Raw genomic sequence first — 19,566 nt, 5'->3', positions numbered from 1 at the left:
CTAACAAATTTATTAGAGCATAAGCTTTCGTGGACTACAGCCCACTTCTTCGGATGCATATAGAGTGAAACATATATTCAGTGCATGCTCTCTGTAGGTGTGTATATATATCTCCTCAATATATGTTTCACTCTATATGCATCCGAAGAAGTGGGCTGTAGTCCACGAAAGCTTATGCTCTAATAAATTTGTTAGTCTCTAAGGTGCCACAAGTACTCCTGTTCTTTTTGCGGATATAGACTAATACGGCTACTACTCTGAAACTTCTCTCTGTCTGTTTCCCTTCTCACACTTTGGCTGTCCCTTAGATACAGAGGGTTGCAGGTGCTCTGTTTTAGGCCCTGACCCTGCAAGCTGCTCTCTGCGTGGACGGACTCTGTGCCCACTAACACACTGAAGTCATTCTCTCTCTGGACGGGCTTTAGAGAGGGTTGCCTACCCTTTTAGTACTCACATTCAGGGCCGGCTCCAGGCACCAGCCAACCAAGCACGTGCTTGGGGTGGCACCTTGTAAGGGGCGGCCAATCTTCGGGTGGCGGGGGGCAGCGCGGTGCGGCGCTCGGCGGGGGGGAGGGTGTTCCGGTGGCGCGGCGCTTGGCCTCGGGTGTTCGGTGGCGCTCCACGGGGAGGGGTTCGGCAGCGCATCACTCCGCGGGGGGTGTTCGGTGGCGCTCCGCCTGGGTGGCGGTTTTGGCAGCGCAGCGCTCCGCAGGGGGCGGGGGGTGTTCGGCAGCGCGGCACTCTGTGTGTGTGGGTGTTTCGGCAGGGCGGCGCTGCGGGGGGGGGGGTGTTACGGCGAGGCGGCGCTTTTTTTTGCTGCTTGGGGCGGCAAAAAAGTTAGAGCCGGCCCTGCTCACATTGCGCTAGTAGTAAAAGCAGAATAAAAAAAATGCACCATGGTTAACAAAAGGAAATTATGGGTAGGTATTTAAATGGTGCAGCAGACATGTGGAGAGACCCAGTAAAGTGCTGCTTTTTCTATTTGTTAATTGTTAAGTCACATCACTCAGTGGTTTGAGCATTGGCCCGCTAAACCCACGGTTGTGAGTTCAATCCTTGAGTGAGCCACTTAGGGATCTGGGGCAAAATCAGTACTTGGTCCTGCTAGTGAAGGCAGGGGCTGGACTCGATTACCTTTCGGGGGCCCTTCCAGTTCTATGAGATAGGTATATCTCCATATATTAATACCATACCTCACATCTGTCAAACTTCCAAGTAGTTTCTACTCTTGAAGCTTTCTGAGTGTTGCTACGGCTGTCTCGGCCACCAGATGTCAGGCCAGCACCTACAATTAATTTATATTGTTTTTGTTAAAGGGAGACAAAATGTACTACAAATATACGGTCTAACATGGGGATGGAAGTTTATACAAACAAGATATTGTCTTCTGTTAAGTGTGATGGTTCATAAGTGACACCTGGCTCTTCTCTGTTTCATGGTCACTTGCTCACTCTTATTATGGACTAAATCCTCCCCTATGCTGTTCAAGTGTGCAAAGGGCACAAGGAGCCTCTTTTCTTATGCAAGTATCAGGGCAGGAATTCTCTGAAGTGCTTGAGACAAGCCTGGAATGTACTGATGACCCATGCACCACCTCTTGTGCAAAGTGAGGGCCCATGGGTTAATCAAATTATCCAGCTTCCCAGCAGGCGAGTCTAGACAGCACTAGTTGGAGGAACACTGCAACTGCTAAAAGAACCCAGAAAAGTGAAGTACTACACAAGTATGTCCCTTCAGCCATCCCCATGGAATCCTGAGCTGGCCAATAGGAGGTCTTTTCCAGAGGATAAATGAATCTGTGTTCCCCTTTCTTGTGCCAACTAGGTCATGATTTAGCTATACACAATAAAAAAAATCCTTTCAGGTTTTTCACAGAGCCCACTACATGCTGAGACTGGACTCTGGGTCTTAGCAAGTGCTAGGATCAGGGCCCCATTGTACAACATTTTGATTTAAGGAACTCCAGATCTTTCAGGAAATAACTGCACTCACTCTCCTCCCTCAATCATCACCACTCTTGTTCCACGTTTCCAGTTACTATTTTCTTTCACTAGAAACAAATCCCTAAAAACAAACGTGAAGAAAAGAGAAAGTGGAATAAGGCCCATGCTGCTTGTTTTTCATCAGCATTGGATTGGCCTCTCAAGGCCTACTGATGGAATGTTGGTATTCGACAAGCTTTGGCCCCAATCCCGCAAAGTTCCATTAAAGTAAGGGGTCCAAGCTCCCAGATCAGATTGTTGGATTGGGCCCTTGAAACACCTCGTTCAGCATGTTCTTTGCTGATGTAAAAATATGCAATGTCATAATGCCTGTGACCTGGCCTCTTGTTAATTACTGACTCTGATGGTGTACTTTGAACTACTGCTTTTCTGTACAGAGGTAAAATCTCAGTGGTAACAGAAATGTTTATACTAACTGTTTTACAAATTTGCTGCAATAACCACAGTGCAAACTAACTTGTTTAGCCACATTGCTAAGAAGATGTTAATAAACTATCTTGCATTCAACTTGAAAATGACAAACTAATAGGATATATTTAAATACGTACAAGAGATTCCTATGGCCGAGTAAGATGTTCTTGCTCACAAGGATACATCTCTTCTCCAGCCCCCACCTCAAACACTTCAGCTGGGCTGTGGGCAGGGCTGGATTTAGGGGCAGGTGACCCAGGTGACCACCTGGGGTACTGGGCTTATGGGGACGCTGGGCTCGGGGTGCTGTAGAAAAAAGAAGGTATTCAAAAGTTTAATAAATGGAAGGGGTGTTCCACAAAAGACGCTCCTTGCCTGGGGCACCATTTGGTCTAGGGCTGGCCCTGGCTGTGGGGTTTTGTCTGGGACAAGGAGGGAAGGTTTTCAAATCTGCTAGTTAGCCCACTAAGCATCTTCTTCAGGAAAGAAGCACTGGTAGATGCTGTTTGCCTATTTAAATGTACTGTTCAATGTGGTATTCAAAAAACATGAATGCCAAAGTGCAAAATACACATAAACATGAGAAACGTTGAACTTTCTGGTATTAGACAAAATAAGCATGTAAACATATGCTTAACATTTAGAGGGGAAGGATTGGGTTCATATAAATGTTTAAGCTTCCCTAATTATGTTTGTTTGAAACATGAACACAAACTAAACCTAACGGTTAAACATTTGCTAGTGCATATTCATTTAAAGGGTTTCTGAGCCATCAGATAAAAAATTTGCACCATTACTGCATTAAAGGAAATACATCTATCTATAGTTATGCCTATCCCTCCCCTCCATCCATTTTTTTCTCTTCCTGACAGATGGTTAGTTCCTAAGATCAGCTAGGCAGAGCTCCTCACTCAATTTTTGGGCTCTATCAATTCTTTCAAGGAGAAATAAATTCCAAATATTGATATAAAAGACTCTGCTTTGCTGATCTGTCTTGAACAGCTCTTCAGGGCTGGGGCTGTCTCTTACTACATGTTTGTACAGGGGTTAGCACTGTGATGGGGATCCCTGGGGTGCAGCTTGGGACTGTTGGGACCATTGTGCCCCCTGAACTCTCTCCAGCCTGGGCTGTCTCTCACAATGCCTTGCTAGTGACCAACAGCAAACCCCTCCAGGTACTGTTATCACTCAACACAACTGCATGGGGAAACCCCACACCCAGCCAGATTGCATGAATGCTCCCAGAGCCACTAATGAATCACACAGGGAAAGGCACCAGATCCAAATCCCCCCCCAGCTCCCAGCACTGTACCTCTGGAATATACCACCTTGCCCTGCTCAAGACAAGCAGTGCAAATTTATTAATTGGTTCACCACTTCATCAATGGAAAGTGGATATACACCAGCCTTTGTAACCTGAGCAGATTACCAAACACTTCAGGCAAACTCACTGGTAAAGATAAACAGTTAAACAAATTTATTGACTACAAAAGATAGATTTTAAGTGATAGGCAAAAAGTCAGAGTTAGTTACCAAAAGAAAAGAAAATATAACCACGCAGTCTAAACTCTCAACCCTATTAGACTGGGCAACATCTAGATTAAGCAGTTTTTCTCACCTAACTGGATGAGTCCTTAATATACAGGTTTGTCCCTTAAACCTGGGCCAGCCTCCTCTGTTGGAGTCTTTAATTTTCTTCTGAGTGTCTTGGTTGCTTGCAGCATAGGTGAGGGCAGGAGAAAGGACAATCGTAAGGCCCCAGTGTTCTGTTTTATACCCCCAGTCCCATGTGCTTGGAGAACACAACTCCAGGCATGTCTGGGGGGGGGGGGCATTGTTGAGTCTCCAGGCAAGGTTGAGCAAATTCCCTTGGTGTGGCCTCATGCAGGCGAGTCATTGAATTGTAGCTCCCTTACTGGACAATAGCTGTTGATGGGTTGTTTGACACTCCTCGCGGGGGTTGGTTACTTTCCTTGCTGTTGCCTTTGGGGAGCTATTATCTGGCTGATTCCCCAATTTACAGCATGTGACAACCATACAACACAATTCTCATAACTTCATATGCATTAATGATATACATATATGGATAGAGAAATGACTTTCGGCAGATCATAACTTTTCCCCTGATACCTTATAAGGCATGCTTTATATGTAATATCACAATTATATACAGATGAGGAATATGGGGGTTATAAGACCCTCACCCAAGGTATAGTATGTCACAAGCACAATGGGGCCTGAGTCATGATTGGGATCTGTCATAGGGTGGCTGTCCCTTTACCAGGGAGTTCAACTCAGCCTTGCCTGTGATGTAGCAGTTATCCTCCAGCTGATCTTGATCTGGTAACTTAATTATAACTAGCTCTTAGCTGTGAAAGGGTCAAAGAGAACTACATAGGGAAAAGAGGAGAAAGTAGCCTGAAAAGGGACTACAAGGAGCATCATGGGTGGCCGGTGACCTGGCTGTTGGGGGTAGCTAGCCCCCGGCCCCTCACCTTGTGCCCAAGGCCCTGCCGCTCTCCATCTGCCCCCTCCCTCCACTGCAGGACCCCAGAGAACCCCCACCACAGCCCCCAGCAACAGGTGGCCAAGAGGTGAAGCCCCAGCCCCAGTGCTCTGGGCGGCGCAGCCAGCCCGGTGCTCCAGATGACAGGGTGGTGCTGCCAGCCCCGGCGCGCTGGGCGGCAGGGCTCCCGGCATGCCGGGCAGCCCGGCAAGCCCCGGTGCTCCGGGCAGTGTGGCCCCAGCACCAACCGCCCTGCCCAAGGCAGAGCGCTGGGAACTGCAAGAGGGGGCCTGGCCTGAGGGCAGAGCGTGGGTGGGGCCACGCTGGGCTGTTTAGGAAGGCTCAGCCTACCCCTGCTTACGATACCCACCATCCATGAGGAGCATGTTGAGCTTCTGTGAGAAGTTCTGAAGGAGGACCTATAAGCAGTGGAGACATCCCTACAAGAAGCTGCTGGAGGTCCTGGAGAGGGAAGATAGAGGAAACCTGCTGGAAAAGAGGGCCTCCAAGGAAAGCCCTGAAATGCAGTCCTTGGCTTAAGGAAAATAGAACTCTGCCAGGCCTGGAACTAGGGGTTAAGAGTAGGCAACTTTAATGTAGCCCAAGAGGGGCAGAAGACCCATTTGTTTGGATGTTTATATGTAATTTGCTAGGCTTTTGTTACCTGGTAGAGGGGCTGAACTAGAAGGCAACATGACCAGAAGGCTAGGCCACTGAAGGTATAGATATACCATGAAGGGCTAAAGAAGATGTCAATAGGGGTTGGTAGCAATAAACCCCCTTGCAATGTCATGCTGTAGCAGTGTGTGGAACCACATGCAGGACCCTAATACAAACAATAAATAATAAGAGATGTCTGCTTAAGGGCACTCAAATAATCTTTGAGTTTCTGCCTCCCTAAAGTTCTTTAGTGGCTGGCAGTACATCACTCAGTAACTGAAGAACCAGCCCCTCACAATAAGATGTCAAAGGGATTTCTCAATTAGCTCCATAGAACTTAGGGCCCAAAGGAACCATTATAATGATCTGACTGCTGGTATAACACAGGCTATAACAGCAATATCTGCATCAAGCCTGTAACTTCTGTTTGAGCTACAGCATATATTTTAAAGATATCCAGTCTTGATTTAAAGACTCCAAGTGATGGAGATGCTACCATATCCCTAGATAAGGATATCTGTTAAAATGTGCATGTTATTTCTAGTCTGAATTTGACTAGCTTGAGCTTGCAGCAATTAGATCTCATTAGCTCTTTCTAGTAGATTAAAGAACTATCTACTATCTGAAATCTCTTCCCCATGGAAGTACTAGTGGAGTGTGACCAAGTCACCACTTAACTCTCTCTTGGATAAACGAAATAGCTTGAGCTTTTTAAGTCTCTCGTTGATTTGGGGTCTGGAAAATAGACCTTACATTCTTATACCCCTTTGCTGAATCCCTTCCAACTGTTTGACATCTTCTTTGAAATATAGACATCAGATCTGGACCTAGTACTCCAGTAATATTCTCAATTATGTCATATACAGAGGTAATACCACCTCCTTACTCTTACTTGATATTCCCTTGTATCTCCAGGGACTGTGTTCACTCATAGTTACAGCATTGCACAGGCAGCCCATGTTCAGCTGGTTATCTACCGTTATCATAGGCTCCATGGAGTCATCTGACTCTATTCCCTAAAGCTGGATTGCCAGGACAATTAGGTCTGGCAATCAGAGCCTTTGCTTTTCAGGTAACATGCACTCTAGGGAAACTTAGCAAAATATACATCTCCACCAGTGGGAGTTCTAATGTTGACAATGTTATGACACCTTCTGATGTTGTTACTATCAAGCAGGACTAAGGCTGAGCCAATATGTCATGGTACAGTGTATTGGTACCCCTCTCACACTGCCATGATATGCTCCAAAAATTCAGCTCCTAATTTTTCTTAAAAAGTCTCTAAGTGTTACAGTAGCTAAGAAACATTGAGATCACATTTTTTAGGTTAACTGATGCAATGGGTCTGAAATAATAGCTCTGAGAGGTGTGAACTGCCCCTTTATCTCAGTGAGGTATTAACTCAAATGCCCAGTGATGATATTGTCAACACTGTTAGCTACTTGCTCATGTAAGCAAGGAGAGGAAAGTTCACATCCTTACAATAGCCTGAAAGTGATAGTGCAAAAATTAAATATGTGTGGGTGGTGTCTGGGAGATACTTTTCACCCAAGTTAAAGGAGCCAAGCAGAGACCTGAGTCCCACCAAGGAAGAGCCAAGCCCAAGGAGCATATCTGGGGATCTAAGTACCACAAAGGTGAAGCCATGCTTGAGGAGCCCAGCACAGTCTATTGACACATTCAAAGCATGCTGAAGGGGACCAAGTTTGAGGAGCCCAGAGAATAGAACAATCCATATTTTGAATCTCTGCACAATCTACCATGAGTAGTACCTCATTTTGGTTGACTCAAATGGGTGAGGCTTATTCTGTGGGCAGAGCTTGGAAGAATATCACCACCTTTCCCCTCCAATTTGCCCCCATGTCACTTAAACCTCTGGAGGAGCTGGCAACTCTACCAGTGCAGTGGCTCCCGGAAGAAGCTTGCACTGGCTGGCCCCATGTAAACTAAAATTGCTCTGGCCTGATTTAGGAACCAGTTCAGCAAGGTACTAAAACCACATACTTAATCTTAAGCATGTGAGTAGTCATACTTCATGTGCTTAAGTGCACTGCTGGATAAGGCACAAAATGCTGTTGAGCTGGTTAGCAAGGCCATACCTTTTCTCAGTCAAGTTCCCCCTCCCCTTGACACCCACTTCCACTGTGAAGCCTACAAGAAACTAGCCAGCTTAGAGATCTATTTATTTTATTCCTTTTAAAAATTAACTTATTTACTCCACTACACTGTCCACTTTACTTCAAAGTGCATGCTCAGCACCTCTGAAAACCAAGGCTTGAGTGTCTCATGTTGGCCACTCAAAATTAAGATATAATAAATACTTCTGAAAATTTGGACCTAAGACTTGCTCAAGTCACACAGAGGGTCAGAGCCATGAAGCGAACCCAGAAATCTTAATTCTTAGTTCTCTGCTCTGATTCCTACCTCCAACTATTTTCCTTACATAGTACCCCTAATACTACATATAGCATTCTTGATCATACCAGATTCATAAATCAGCCTAGACTTGAATGTAAATACTTGCATGGGTAAGGTGAATAGGACGTACATTTTCTGTGGCTCTGTAGAAATCTTCACAAGCTTTAAATTGACTTTTATAAGAGATACATTTAATTATATAAGTGCTTTATCTAGAATTGCACAGGACTCTCTAATCTAACCTTTAGACTAATTACACTGAGAAACTGCTGCAATACTACCATGCATAAAAACATTTGCCACAAGAACTTTGTCCTTTGCACAGAAGCTCCTTCAACAGGACAAGCCAAACACTTCTAACTCACATGGTAGAGTAAGTTTCACTTTTTTTATGTGTGCAGGATAAATATAAACTTTGAATGAAAGTGAGATTATTCTGCAATAAACTGCATATTATATATGATAATATAATGGTATCAAACTATTTTTCCAGATTCATGTTCCATTGAGTTTTAATATGCAGACATAGATCTAAAAGAAAAATGACTTACCTTTTATATTGACTGTATGACTGTTAACTTTGTTAGTTATGAAAATACTCTGTTTCATGAAAAATCTATATTATAAGTAACAATGTCAATGAAAACAGATCCTACACTGTGCAATGCTTCCACTTTATTTCTTTTGAAGTGCAACCTCTAACTGTTCTATATCCATTACTACTCTGAGTAATTAATTCCTCTCACTAATAGGGAGGATGACAAGACAAATTTTTTATATGCAGTAATGTATACTATCAGATAATGACACTTTATTACTGGACTGTGGTAGATTTAACTGAGCATGTCTTTTGAAATGATAATTACAGCTGATAGGTTTATTTTCCTTTTTTTTTAAATAGGGGAACATTTTACTTTAGGATGCAAGACTTTATATTATTGAACTATCTTTTGAGAAAAGTACACACAATGAAACAGTTTCATGCTGGATGAAGTTAGCTGTTCCCTGGGGCTCACTGTAGACAGTCATGATACTGTTTTTTATTAAAGTTCCTGCAATATAAGCTCCCTATCCAGCCCCAGAACCTTTCTGCAGCTGCTGTCTTTATTCTACAGGTGCATTTCTTCTTTAGTGGGTGCAGAGCCATTCCACAACAGCCACCAAAGCTCCAGCCGGTACAGGGTAGTCTCAGCAACCTATTATATCACAGCTTTATAAACTCCACCGTATTATAATATGCATATAAAGACACTTTATTCCAAAGCAAAACTGTCTCCCTTCCCCTACGAACGAGATTTCCCAGCCCCCACCCTACACAATTATACATCCTGATCTTCTTAATACCTATCTCATGTAACTCTCAATTCCCCTCTCCTGCAGTAGATGCTAAGGTGCTTTCCCCCTCTTCCATTTACCACAATCAGGCTCCTCTTGATGGACGTGATCCTCATCTTGCTTTCATTAGGTGTCCCCTTACTAACACACCCACAAACTCCCAGTTCTTTGCTATACCCTGTGTAGCCATTTTCCCCAATATGTCACTGAACTTTTTTTTTTTTAAACTGTGTTACTACTCTGAATCCTACTGACCTTTGCATACATTTCTGAAGCCTGGACTACACTATGAAGTTAGGCCGATGCAAGGCAGCTTATGTCAGCCTAGTTGTGCATGCGTCTTCACTTAAATTTAGCTCCTGCCAACATAAGTGTCCCATTATGCCAATTTTAGTAACACCACCTCTCTAAACAGCACAGAGCCAAGGTTGATGTACCTATGTCGATGCAGTGTGAGTGTAGATGCTGCATTACTTATGTCGATCATTGCTGTCCTCCAGCACCTGTCCCACAATACCCCACACTGACTGCTCTGGTTACCATTGTGAACTCTACTGCCCAGGGGTCACGGAGAGCAGAAGCCACCCTCCCCACTTTAAACCCTGTGAATTTTTGAAATTCCTTTTCCCCAATTGCCTGGCTTGGCAAGCACACCTAGCAACTCTCCATTTTCAATGCAACTGCCCAACTGACCATGCCAGCTACCTGCTCCAGACGTTCTTCGCTTTGGAGTAGACAGGAGATATTGGATCTCTAGGGCCTGTGGGGAGAACAGGCTGTGCAAGCACAGCACCAAACCAGCTTCAGAAACATGGACCTCTACAAGAAGATTGCCCAGAAGATACAAGAGAAGTGGTATGACAGAAACCGCCAGTAATGCTGTGTCAAAGCCAAGGAGCTGTGGCAGGTATATCAGAAGGCCAGGGAGGCTAACAATCAATCTGGTGATGAGCTGCATGCCATACTCGGTGGAGATCCCATCACCACCACCAGCAGCACCAGTGGATACCTCCGAGGAGCATAAGTCACAGGCCCCTGCCGTCAACAGTGAGGAGGAGTATGAGGGACAGGCGATCAGGGGATCCAGGTGCACAGCAAGCTAGGATCTGTTTTTGACTCCACCGCAGTCCAGCCAGTCCCACCAGTTGAGCACGGGCAAGCACAATCCAAGGGAAAGAACCTCGGATAAGTTTGTAGTTTAATTTTAAATAACAAGGATGGCCCCCTCCTCAAAGTAGCACGTTTTTTGATGTATTGATTTACTCATGCTACAAAAGGTAGTGGTACAACCAAGAGAGGTAGAGTTCTTTCCTTTTCATTCCCCTCCAGAGTTAGGCCTGGTCTTCACTAAGCCCCCACTTCGGACTAAGGTACGCAAATTCAGCTACGTTAATAACGTAGCTGAATTTGAAGTACCTTAGTCCGAACTTACCGCGGGTCCAGACGCGGCAGGGAGGCTCCCCTGTCGATGCCGCGTACTCCTCTCGCTGAGCTGGAGTACCGGCGTCGATGGCGAGCACTTCCGGGATCGATCCCAGAACATCGATTGCCTGCCGCCGGACCCTCCGGTAAGTGAAGACGTACCCTTAGGCTTCACATACCATGGCCAGACAGAGTACACTACAACAACACATGCTACTCTGGCTCACTATGAAAATGGTCTTTCAAAGCTTTCCTGAGCTGCATAGCTCTGTGTTGAGCTCTTCTAATAGCCCTTATATCTGGCGGTTCAAATTCAGCAGAGAGCTGCTCCACCTCAGCAGAAGCTTTCCCTGTTTTGTTGCACAGATATTATGCAGGACACAACAGGCAGCTATAACTATTTGGATATTTTTCTCACTGAGATCCAATGCCAGTGACCCTTCAAACAACCAAAGACACATTCAACTGTCATTCTGCACCTGCTGAGCCTGTAGATGAATCTTTTCTTAGTGCTGTCGAAGTAGCCAGTGTACAGCTTCACGAGCAAGGGGTAGGCTGGATCGCCCAGGATCACTATTGGCATTTCAACTTTGCCAATTGTAATCTGCTGATTGGGAAAGAAAGTCCCTGCTTGCAGCTTTCTGAACAGTAACTCCTCACTTAAAGTTGTCCCTGTTAACATTGTTTCATTATTAGGTCACTGATCTATTAGAGAACATACTCATTTAAAGTCGTGCAATGTTCCGCTCTGCCCACCCGTTCAGTGCTCCTGCCGGGGAGCAGGGTCAGGGCACGGAGGGGCTTGACCTGCTCCGCCCACCCAGCTTTCCACGCAGCGAGCGGGCAAGCCCCCAACCCTGCGCCCCAGCTGGAACACTGGGTGGAGCAGGGCAAGTCCCACGCCCTGACCCCGCTACGCCCTTGCATCAACCAAGCTTCACAATCGTCATTGGGGGAGTATAGTATTAAGTTGTTTGTTTAAAATGATTTAAAACTTATACTGTATATGTATATAATGTCTTTTGTCTGGCGAAAAAAATTCCCTGGAACCTAACCCCCACTATTTACATTAATTCTTATGGGGAAATTGGATTCGCTTAACATCATTTCGCTTAAAGTAGCATTTTTCAGGAACATAACTACAATGTTAAACGAGGAGTTACTGTATTCTAAAAGTGCATGCATCGTGCACCTTTCCTGAGCACCCACACTGAGGTGAGTGAAGCATCCCTGGAGATCCACCAACACTCGCATAACCATAGAAATGTAGCGCTTTCTGTTGATTTACTCTGTGGCTAAGTGGTCTGCTGCCAAAATAGGAATATGCGTGCCATCTATCTCTCCACCACAGTTTGGGAACCCCATTGCTGCAAATTCATCCACTATGTTCTGCACATTGCTGAGAGGTCACAGTCCGACGTAGCAGGAAGCGATTAATAGTCCTGCACGCTTGCATGACAGTGGCCCCAATGGTGGATTTCCTGACTCCAAAATGATTCCTGACTGATCGGTAGCAATCTGGTGTTGCAATTTTTCATAGTGCAATAGCCACTCGCTTCTCCGCTGTCGGTATGGCTTTCATTTTGGTGTCTCTGCACTGGAAGGCTTAGGTGAGCTTGGCACACAGATTCAGGAATATGACCTTGTATATCTGAAAGTTCTGCAGCCATTGCTCATTATCCCAAACTTGCATTATGATGCGATGCCCCCAGTCAGTATTGGTTTCTCAGACCCAGAACCAGAGTTCCATCATCTGCAGCTGCTCCATGAACGCCACCAACAACTTGGAATTGTTTCTTGCTATGACCCATAGCAATCTGTTCTCCAAGGAATCATCATGTTCCCGTGTCTTTACTTGTGGCTCTTTAAATACTGCAGGATTGTGTGCCCTGTGCTTGCAATGCTCATGACAAGAGCGCAGAGCATTGCAGGCTCCATGCTTCTGTCAGAGATGGTGGACAGCGAGAAGGACCACATGAGTTTGTGAAATACAGATGACGTTATGGGATGGAAACAGTTGCAAACTAGGAAGTTGACCCCATACTCCCAGTCACTCCTGCACGACTCGTTTCAGTCATGTCATGCATGGCCAAATTTCTCAAAAGACAGTGTGCTGGATGGTGGTTAGTTGCACAGTGGGATACCTACCCATGTTACACCGCACTCTGCATCAATACAAGTGCCCCTGGTGAGTACGCACATTGCCAACACAAGGAGCAAAGTATGCATGCACACAAGCAATATACTAACTGCGGCAGCTGTATGCCAACGTAACTTGAGTTAACATATATTTGTAGTGTAGACATGGCCTGACTCTGAAGGTCTCCTTTGGGAATTACATTCCTCTCCCCTCTCTAAACTGCTGGATTAATCCTGTGGAATTAAGATAAAGTGAGCTAAGGCCACTTGATTTCTGGATGAGAGCAACCACACAGGGATGTAATGCACTTTAATTTCATACCTTTAGTTAATTTGTCTTAACTTTCCAGCATCTCTAGTAAAAGAAGCAGTTAGAGGCAAAAAGCCATCCTTAAAAAGTGACAGTTAAATCCTATTGAGGAAAGTAGAAAGGAGCATAAACTCTGGCAAGTAAAGTGTAAAAATATAATTAGGAAGGCCAAAAAAGAATTTGAAGAACAGTTAGGCAAAGACTCAAAAAGTAACAGCAAAAAAATTTAAGTACATCAGAAGCAGGAAGCCTGCTAAACAACCAATGTGACCACTGGATGATTGAGATGCTAAAGAAACACTCAAGGAAGATAAGGTCTCAGCAGAGAAACTAAATAAATATTCTGCATCAATCTTCATGGCTTTTGTAAAGGGAAATCATGCATCATCAATCTAGTAGAATTCTTTGTGGGGGTCAACAAGCATGTGAACAAGGGTGATCCAGTGGATATAGTGTACTTAGATTTTCAGAAAGCCTTTGACAAGGTCCCTCACCAAAGGCTCTTAAGCAAACTAAGAGGGAAGATCCTTTCATGGACCAGTAACTGGTTAAAAGACAGGAAATAAAGGGTAGGAATAAATGGTCAGTTTTCAGAAATTAAGACAGGTAAATAGTGGTGTCCCTCAGGAGTCTGTACTGGGACCAGTACTGTTCCACATATTCATAAATCATCTGCAAAAAGGGATAAATAGTGAGATGGCAAAATTTGCAGATGATACAAAACTACTCAATATAGTTAAGTCCCAGGCAGACTGTGAAGCATTACAAAGGGAACTCATAAAACTGGGTGACTGGGCAACAAAATGGCAGATGAAATTCAATGTTGATAAATGCAAAAGTAATGCACATTGGAAAACATAACCCCAACAATACATATAAAATGATGAGGTCTAAATTAGCTGTTACCACTCAAGAAAGTGATTTTGGCATCATTGTGGATAGTTCTCTGAAAACATCCACTCAATGTGCAGCAGCAGTCAAAAAGGGTAACAGAATGTTGGGAATTATTAGGAAAGGGATAGATAATAAGACAGAAAATATCATATTGCCTTTATATAAATCCATGGTATGCCCACATCTTGAATACTGTGTGCAGATCTGGTTGCCCCCATTTCAAAAAAGATAATTGGAATTGGAAAAGGTACAGAAAGGGCATACAAATTATTAGCTTTCATATGAGAAGAGATTAATAAGACTGGGACTTTTCAGCTTGAAAAAAGACAAGAAAGGGGGGATATGATAGAGGTCTATAAAATCATGACTGATGTGGAGAAAGTAAATAAGGAAGTGTTATTTATTCCTTCTTAGAACACAAGACTGAGGGGTCACCAAATGAAATTAATAGGCAGCAGATTTAAAACAAACAAAAGGAAATATTTCTTCACACAATGCACAGTCAACCTGTGGAACTCTTTGCCAGAGGATGTTGTGAAGGCCAAGACTATAACAGGGTTAAAAAAAGAACTAGGTAAGTTAATGGAGGATAGGTCCATCAATGGCTGTTAGCCAGGAAGGGAAGGGATGCAAAACCATGCTCTGAAGCGTCCCTAGCCTCTGTTTGCCAGAAGCTGGGAATGGGCAATAGGGGATGGATCACTTGATGATTATCTGTTCTGTTAATTCCCTCTGAAGCACCTGGCATTGGCCACTGTTTGGAAGACAGGATACTGGGCTAAGTAGACCATTGGTCTGACCCAATGTAGCCGTTCTTATGTTCTCTGCTTATCCAGGATATCAGCTAAGAGGCCTCCTTCCTAAGTTCAGGCTGAGTACTGATACCTAGGCCCTTAAACATATACTCAACCATACGGATGTGAGCTTTAATCACCGCTTTAATCAGCTGATGATCTGGCCCACAGAGAATGCCTAAAGGAAGGTGAGGTAGGATGTGGTAGAAAGCATTTATTGTCATGAATTTGGAACAACCTCATTATGCATAAGTGATGAAGCCATGTAAAGTTATGCTAGATGATTGATCACATGGGATGTACTGTCTACTCTCTATGTAAAGGAACAAAACTGAATAGTCTGATCATCAGATTATTTGTCTCAATATAGAGAGACTTCACCTTTTCCAAATGTGGCAAAAGTTTCACATATTTCTCAGCATCATGACATATATCATCAAGGCCCCACAAATCAAAAGAATATCATCAAACAGGAGATTTGAATGTCAAGTTATTCAATGCATCCATCATAAATTTTATAATTCAGTGCAGTTATTTTATCTGTCTGTATGTCTCTCACACTAGACGGTTGCACTGGAAATGTAAAAAGCTATTTTTCACATGTAGTCTCTGTATTAAATACCCGCAATCATTCCTCTGTCCTCAAAGGATCTCTGGGTTTCTTTCTATATCCAGTTTGACTGAAATACTGCCAGTTGGTTGTGTAAGCTCAGTACGTGGAACACATGCCAAGAATTGCTGGCAGTCCATTCCTGACAAAAAGAATGAGTTTAAGACCTTACAGAGATTTTCAGTTGTGCGTGTGGGATTCTTTCACAGTAATTGCATTGTGCAATATTCTAGGAATATTTGCTAGTGAATCTCAGATTTCAATCTCTCCATTCAAATATGAAAGAGGGGCCATGTTGAAAAGGGGAGAGTAAGAATTGGCAGCCCAAGAGAAAGTTCAGTCTGACCAGACATAAAACTAGGGCCCATGGGAATGCACAAGGGGCGGGGGGACAAGCAGGGGCACAAGCAGGGGCACAGACACTTCCAATAATTGGAGGGGGGACAGAGCTCCTCCGGCCCTGGGGCATGCATAGAACATGCCCCTCCAAAAGCCATCACATTTTTATTCCTGCGCACGCCCCATCTGAGCCCTGGAAGTGGATGGAGGAAGAAGTTCAGAACTAGCAGCCCAAGAGGAGGAACATCAAGGGTGCATTGCCCACCCAATCTTGAATTTGATTTTTATGTGAAAATTTTAACGCTAGAAATACATCACAAAAATCTGATGCAAACTAACTTCTTTGGAGGACACAGGTAATTCCCATGGAAAAATCAGCATAGCTCCATTCTTTAATACCCAACTGAGGACCTGGCCCTAAAAGTTGCTGTTCTGCATCCTACCAGATCAGCTTTTGTTTAGGGAACTGCTAATGGGAGATAAGTGTTTCTTAAACATAGTTTGCCTGAATGAAAAAGTTGTGGTAAAGGAAAAGGCTTCAGGCTCACTTACCTTTGCTGTGTTTTTGTAATGTTTGTTTTCTTTTCTTCTCCATTTTAGAAAAGAAAGAGTTGTGGTATTAACAGAAAATGCCAAGTAAGAAGAGTAAATGTTTTTCTGGCCCCAAAAATAATTCAACCAAAGAGAAGAATGTAGAAAGTAATGGAGTTACTGGCCTCACTTATGTAAGTAACAATTTACTGTATTAAACTACATTACAGCCATGTATAGTGGCCCAAATTCTATTCACTCACCCAGTCTGAAGGCACTACAAAAGGAACTTTAAGTGCCACTTTACACTGGCAGGAGCATTTCTCTTTTACATAGATCATATGAAGATTTTCTTATCTGCAAAGTAAAAATGGTATATTAATGGTCTAAAATACTTCCAGTTTATGATTTTTAAGAAAGGTCACAGTTGGGGGAGGAAGACAATCTTAGGGCCTAATCTTGCATCCCACACTCAGGCAAAGCTCCTATTGTCTTGATAAGGAATACAGGATGGGCCCATTTAAAAAGTGCTTAATATTGTACCATGAAACAGCATTTGCACAGCTGATCCTACAGTTTACAACTAAAGACTGCTTCTTTTCTTTATGACTGGCTACTAAAAGATACCAAAGGGGCAGGATGTGTTCCTTGCCCCCACCCAGACAAGGACTGAATCCCCATGTTGTCAAAACTCACAGGGGCTAAAAAATAAATATCTTTCTGCTTTTTCTGTGTGTCGGCTCTGAAAGAGGATTCAATATAGGTGTGGCTAGCTCCAGCACTACGTTCCCCAAGAGGATCCTGCACGGAAGGGGAGCCTTGTTGCTGAGCTACAAAGAGGGTCTGTAGTGGAGTTAATTTGCTCTTTATGCATAAAAAGGTTAAGCATTCTCGATGGACGCCTTCTAGCTTTTGCTTCAGGCAGAATGTTTGGGGTGATGTTTCCTTAACAGAATGGGGGAAGGAATGTTGGTGCCAGAAGGTTCCCTGCAGGTTGCAAGCGGCAGTTGGACTGAGCAGTTGGAGAGCGAGAGGTCTGTGTAATTAGTAATGATAGGCAGGACTTCCCTCAATGTGGAGAGAAACAGATGATGATGAAAATGAGTTGAAGAAGAAATAGAGTACCAGAGAAAATATAAAGAAGAGATTCAAGACACAAAATTAGAAGGGAAGGAACAAGAAAAAGGCCAAGGAAACAGATAAGTGCCTTGTGTTGCACCTGCTAGAGATGTCTAACTTGGCCCTAATTTTCTGAGCACTTACATTTCACACTGACATCAGCTGGAGTTGTGGGTGCTCAGCGCTTGAGGACTCTGGTGACTAAAGGGAACAAGAATTCATCAATAACTGTAGTGTTAGCCTGTAAAGGAAAGTGTTGCAAGGCTAGGGGGTAGCTAGCTGGAGGGAATGGGGAGCTTGTCACATAGGACCTACGCATCTTTTGTTAGTTTTACTTTAAAATATTCTCATTTAACAACTCCCATTTAAAAAAATGTTTTCCCTTACAGAGGAGGCTTCTGCTCTTGCTAGTTTACATGTCACCTGAGAGCAGGCTAGGAAAAAGACTGGGGCTACAGAATAAAGAGGTAATAAAAAGAAGCCACTAGTGTTTCACCTACTCTGATTCATAGATTCCAACAGTAAAGAGCCTAAAGTCAAGGCAGGAAGCGGAGCCTGGCTAGGGATGAGTAGTCTTGACACCAGGTTCCCAAAGGACATCCTTTGTGCCCCTAGTATCAGGCTCCCTGTAAAAGATATTATGAAATAGGAGGTAGAGCAAAGAGGAGACAACCTGTGTAACAGTAATAATCATCATCATAATTTTATTATACTCCATTAAATTATCATGATTGCTTATGACCCCAAGGAACTATTCCAACAGCCAGGAATTGCTGTGGTCATGCACCTTTTCTCCTGGTTACACCTCTCCTCTGGCCACAGGGAGGTGGGAGCTACTACAAAGACTAAGTGACACCCTAGGATACCCCCTATGCAGGAGGAGTCCTCCAGTAGTTGGCTCAGGGCAGTGTCACATCAGTGGCACAGCATACAGTAACGTCAGTGTAGGGTTGGATCTGGCTTTATATATTCCCTTAGTGAATCCTCATTTAACTAATGCTTTTTAACCCATACCTAACCATGTTTTCAAAATCCTTCAGTATAGTTGTTGCTTTTCTTTGGATACTCTCCATTTTATTAATATCCTTGTGGTAATTCAGAGGCAGCTTCGTTAGTGTTGTATCTGCCTTGTCTCATATGAAATACCTCCTCTGATACAGCCTGTGCTTTCTCTGCAACTGTATTTCATTGTAGAGTAACATTCAATTTACTGGCTATTATTTTGCCCAAATCTGTGTCTGAAGTATTGCTGTCTAACATTCTTCCATATTAATGCACAGGCATTTTATTCTTAGGTATAAAAAAAAAGTGGCCAAATCCCAAGAGGTTTTGCTCCCTTGCTAAACACCTGCAATTCCCACTGTGATCCACAGTACTTGCAGATAATTAGCATGTGCTCAGCACTTATCAGGATTTTCACCTTAGCATTTGTCTTTACTGAACCAAATCTATTAAAGTTACTGAAGTAGACAAAGTTTTAGCTCAAGTTATATATTTGCTTTGCCTTACATTGTTTGCCTCTCCTCCTCATGTGGTTTTTTTTAAATGGAGATATCTCATCTCCTAGAACTGGAAGGGACCTTGAAAAGTCATCAAGTCCAGCCCCCTGCCTTCACTAGCAGGACCAAGTACTGATTTTGCCCCAGATCCCTAAGTGGCCCCCTCAAGGACTGAACTCATAACCCTGGGTTTAGCAGGCCAATGCTCAAACCACTGAGCTATCCCTCCCCGCCATGTTGTAGCATCCTATGATTAGGGGTTTGGAATGAGTCCCATATGAGGAGAGATTAAAGAGGCTAGGACTTTTCAGCTTGGAAAAGAGGAGACTAAGGGGGGATATGATAGAGGTATATAAAATCATGAGTGGTGTGGAGAAAATAATAAGGAAAAGTTATTAATTTGTTCCCATAATATAAGAACTAGGGGCCACCAAATGAAATTAATGGGCAGCAGGTTTAAAACAAATAAAAGGAAGTTCTTCACACAGCACACAGTCAACCTGTGGAACTGCTTGCCTGAGGAGGTTGTGAAGGCTAGGACTATAACAGGGTTTAAAAGAGAACTAGATAAATTCA

The 19,566-nt window shown here is 43.7% G+C and overlaps 1 protein-coding gene across 7 annotated transcripts in view; it reads left to right on the top strand.

The window, feature by feature from the left end:
• The first annotated feature begins 8,302 nt into the window (after window positions 1-8,302).
• ABCC12 (ATP binding cassette subfamily C member 12) overlaps window positions 8,303-19,566 on the top strand; it is a 105,169-nt gene continuing 93,905 nt past the window's right edge. For 6 of the 7 annotated variants that reach the window (XR_004648000.1, XR_004648001.1, XM_034788558.1 and 3 more), the window contains exons 1-2: window positions 8,308-8,371; window positions 16,442-16,566. Coding sequence is in view for 5 of the 7 variants with exons in the window: in XM_034788558.1 (XP_034644449.1) it covers window positions 16,471-16,566 (96 nt within the window). In the remaining 2 variants the exon portion in view is untranslated. Of the gene's footprint in view, window positions 8,372-16,441; window positions 16,567-19,566 lie in introns of all 7 variants that reach the window. The other variant, XM_034788555.1, reaches the window with a different exon arrangement.

This window comes from Trachemys scripta, chromosome 13 (genome assembly GCF_013100865.1).
Source record: "Trachemys scripta elegans isolate TJP31775 chromosome 13, CAS_Tse_1.0, whole genome shotgun sequence".
NCBI classification, from domain to species: Eukaryota; Metazoa; Chordata; order Testudines; family Emydidae; genus Trachemys; species Trachemys scripta.
This window is presented reverse-complemented; position numbering and strand designations above follow the sequence as displayed.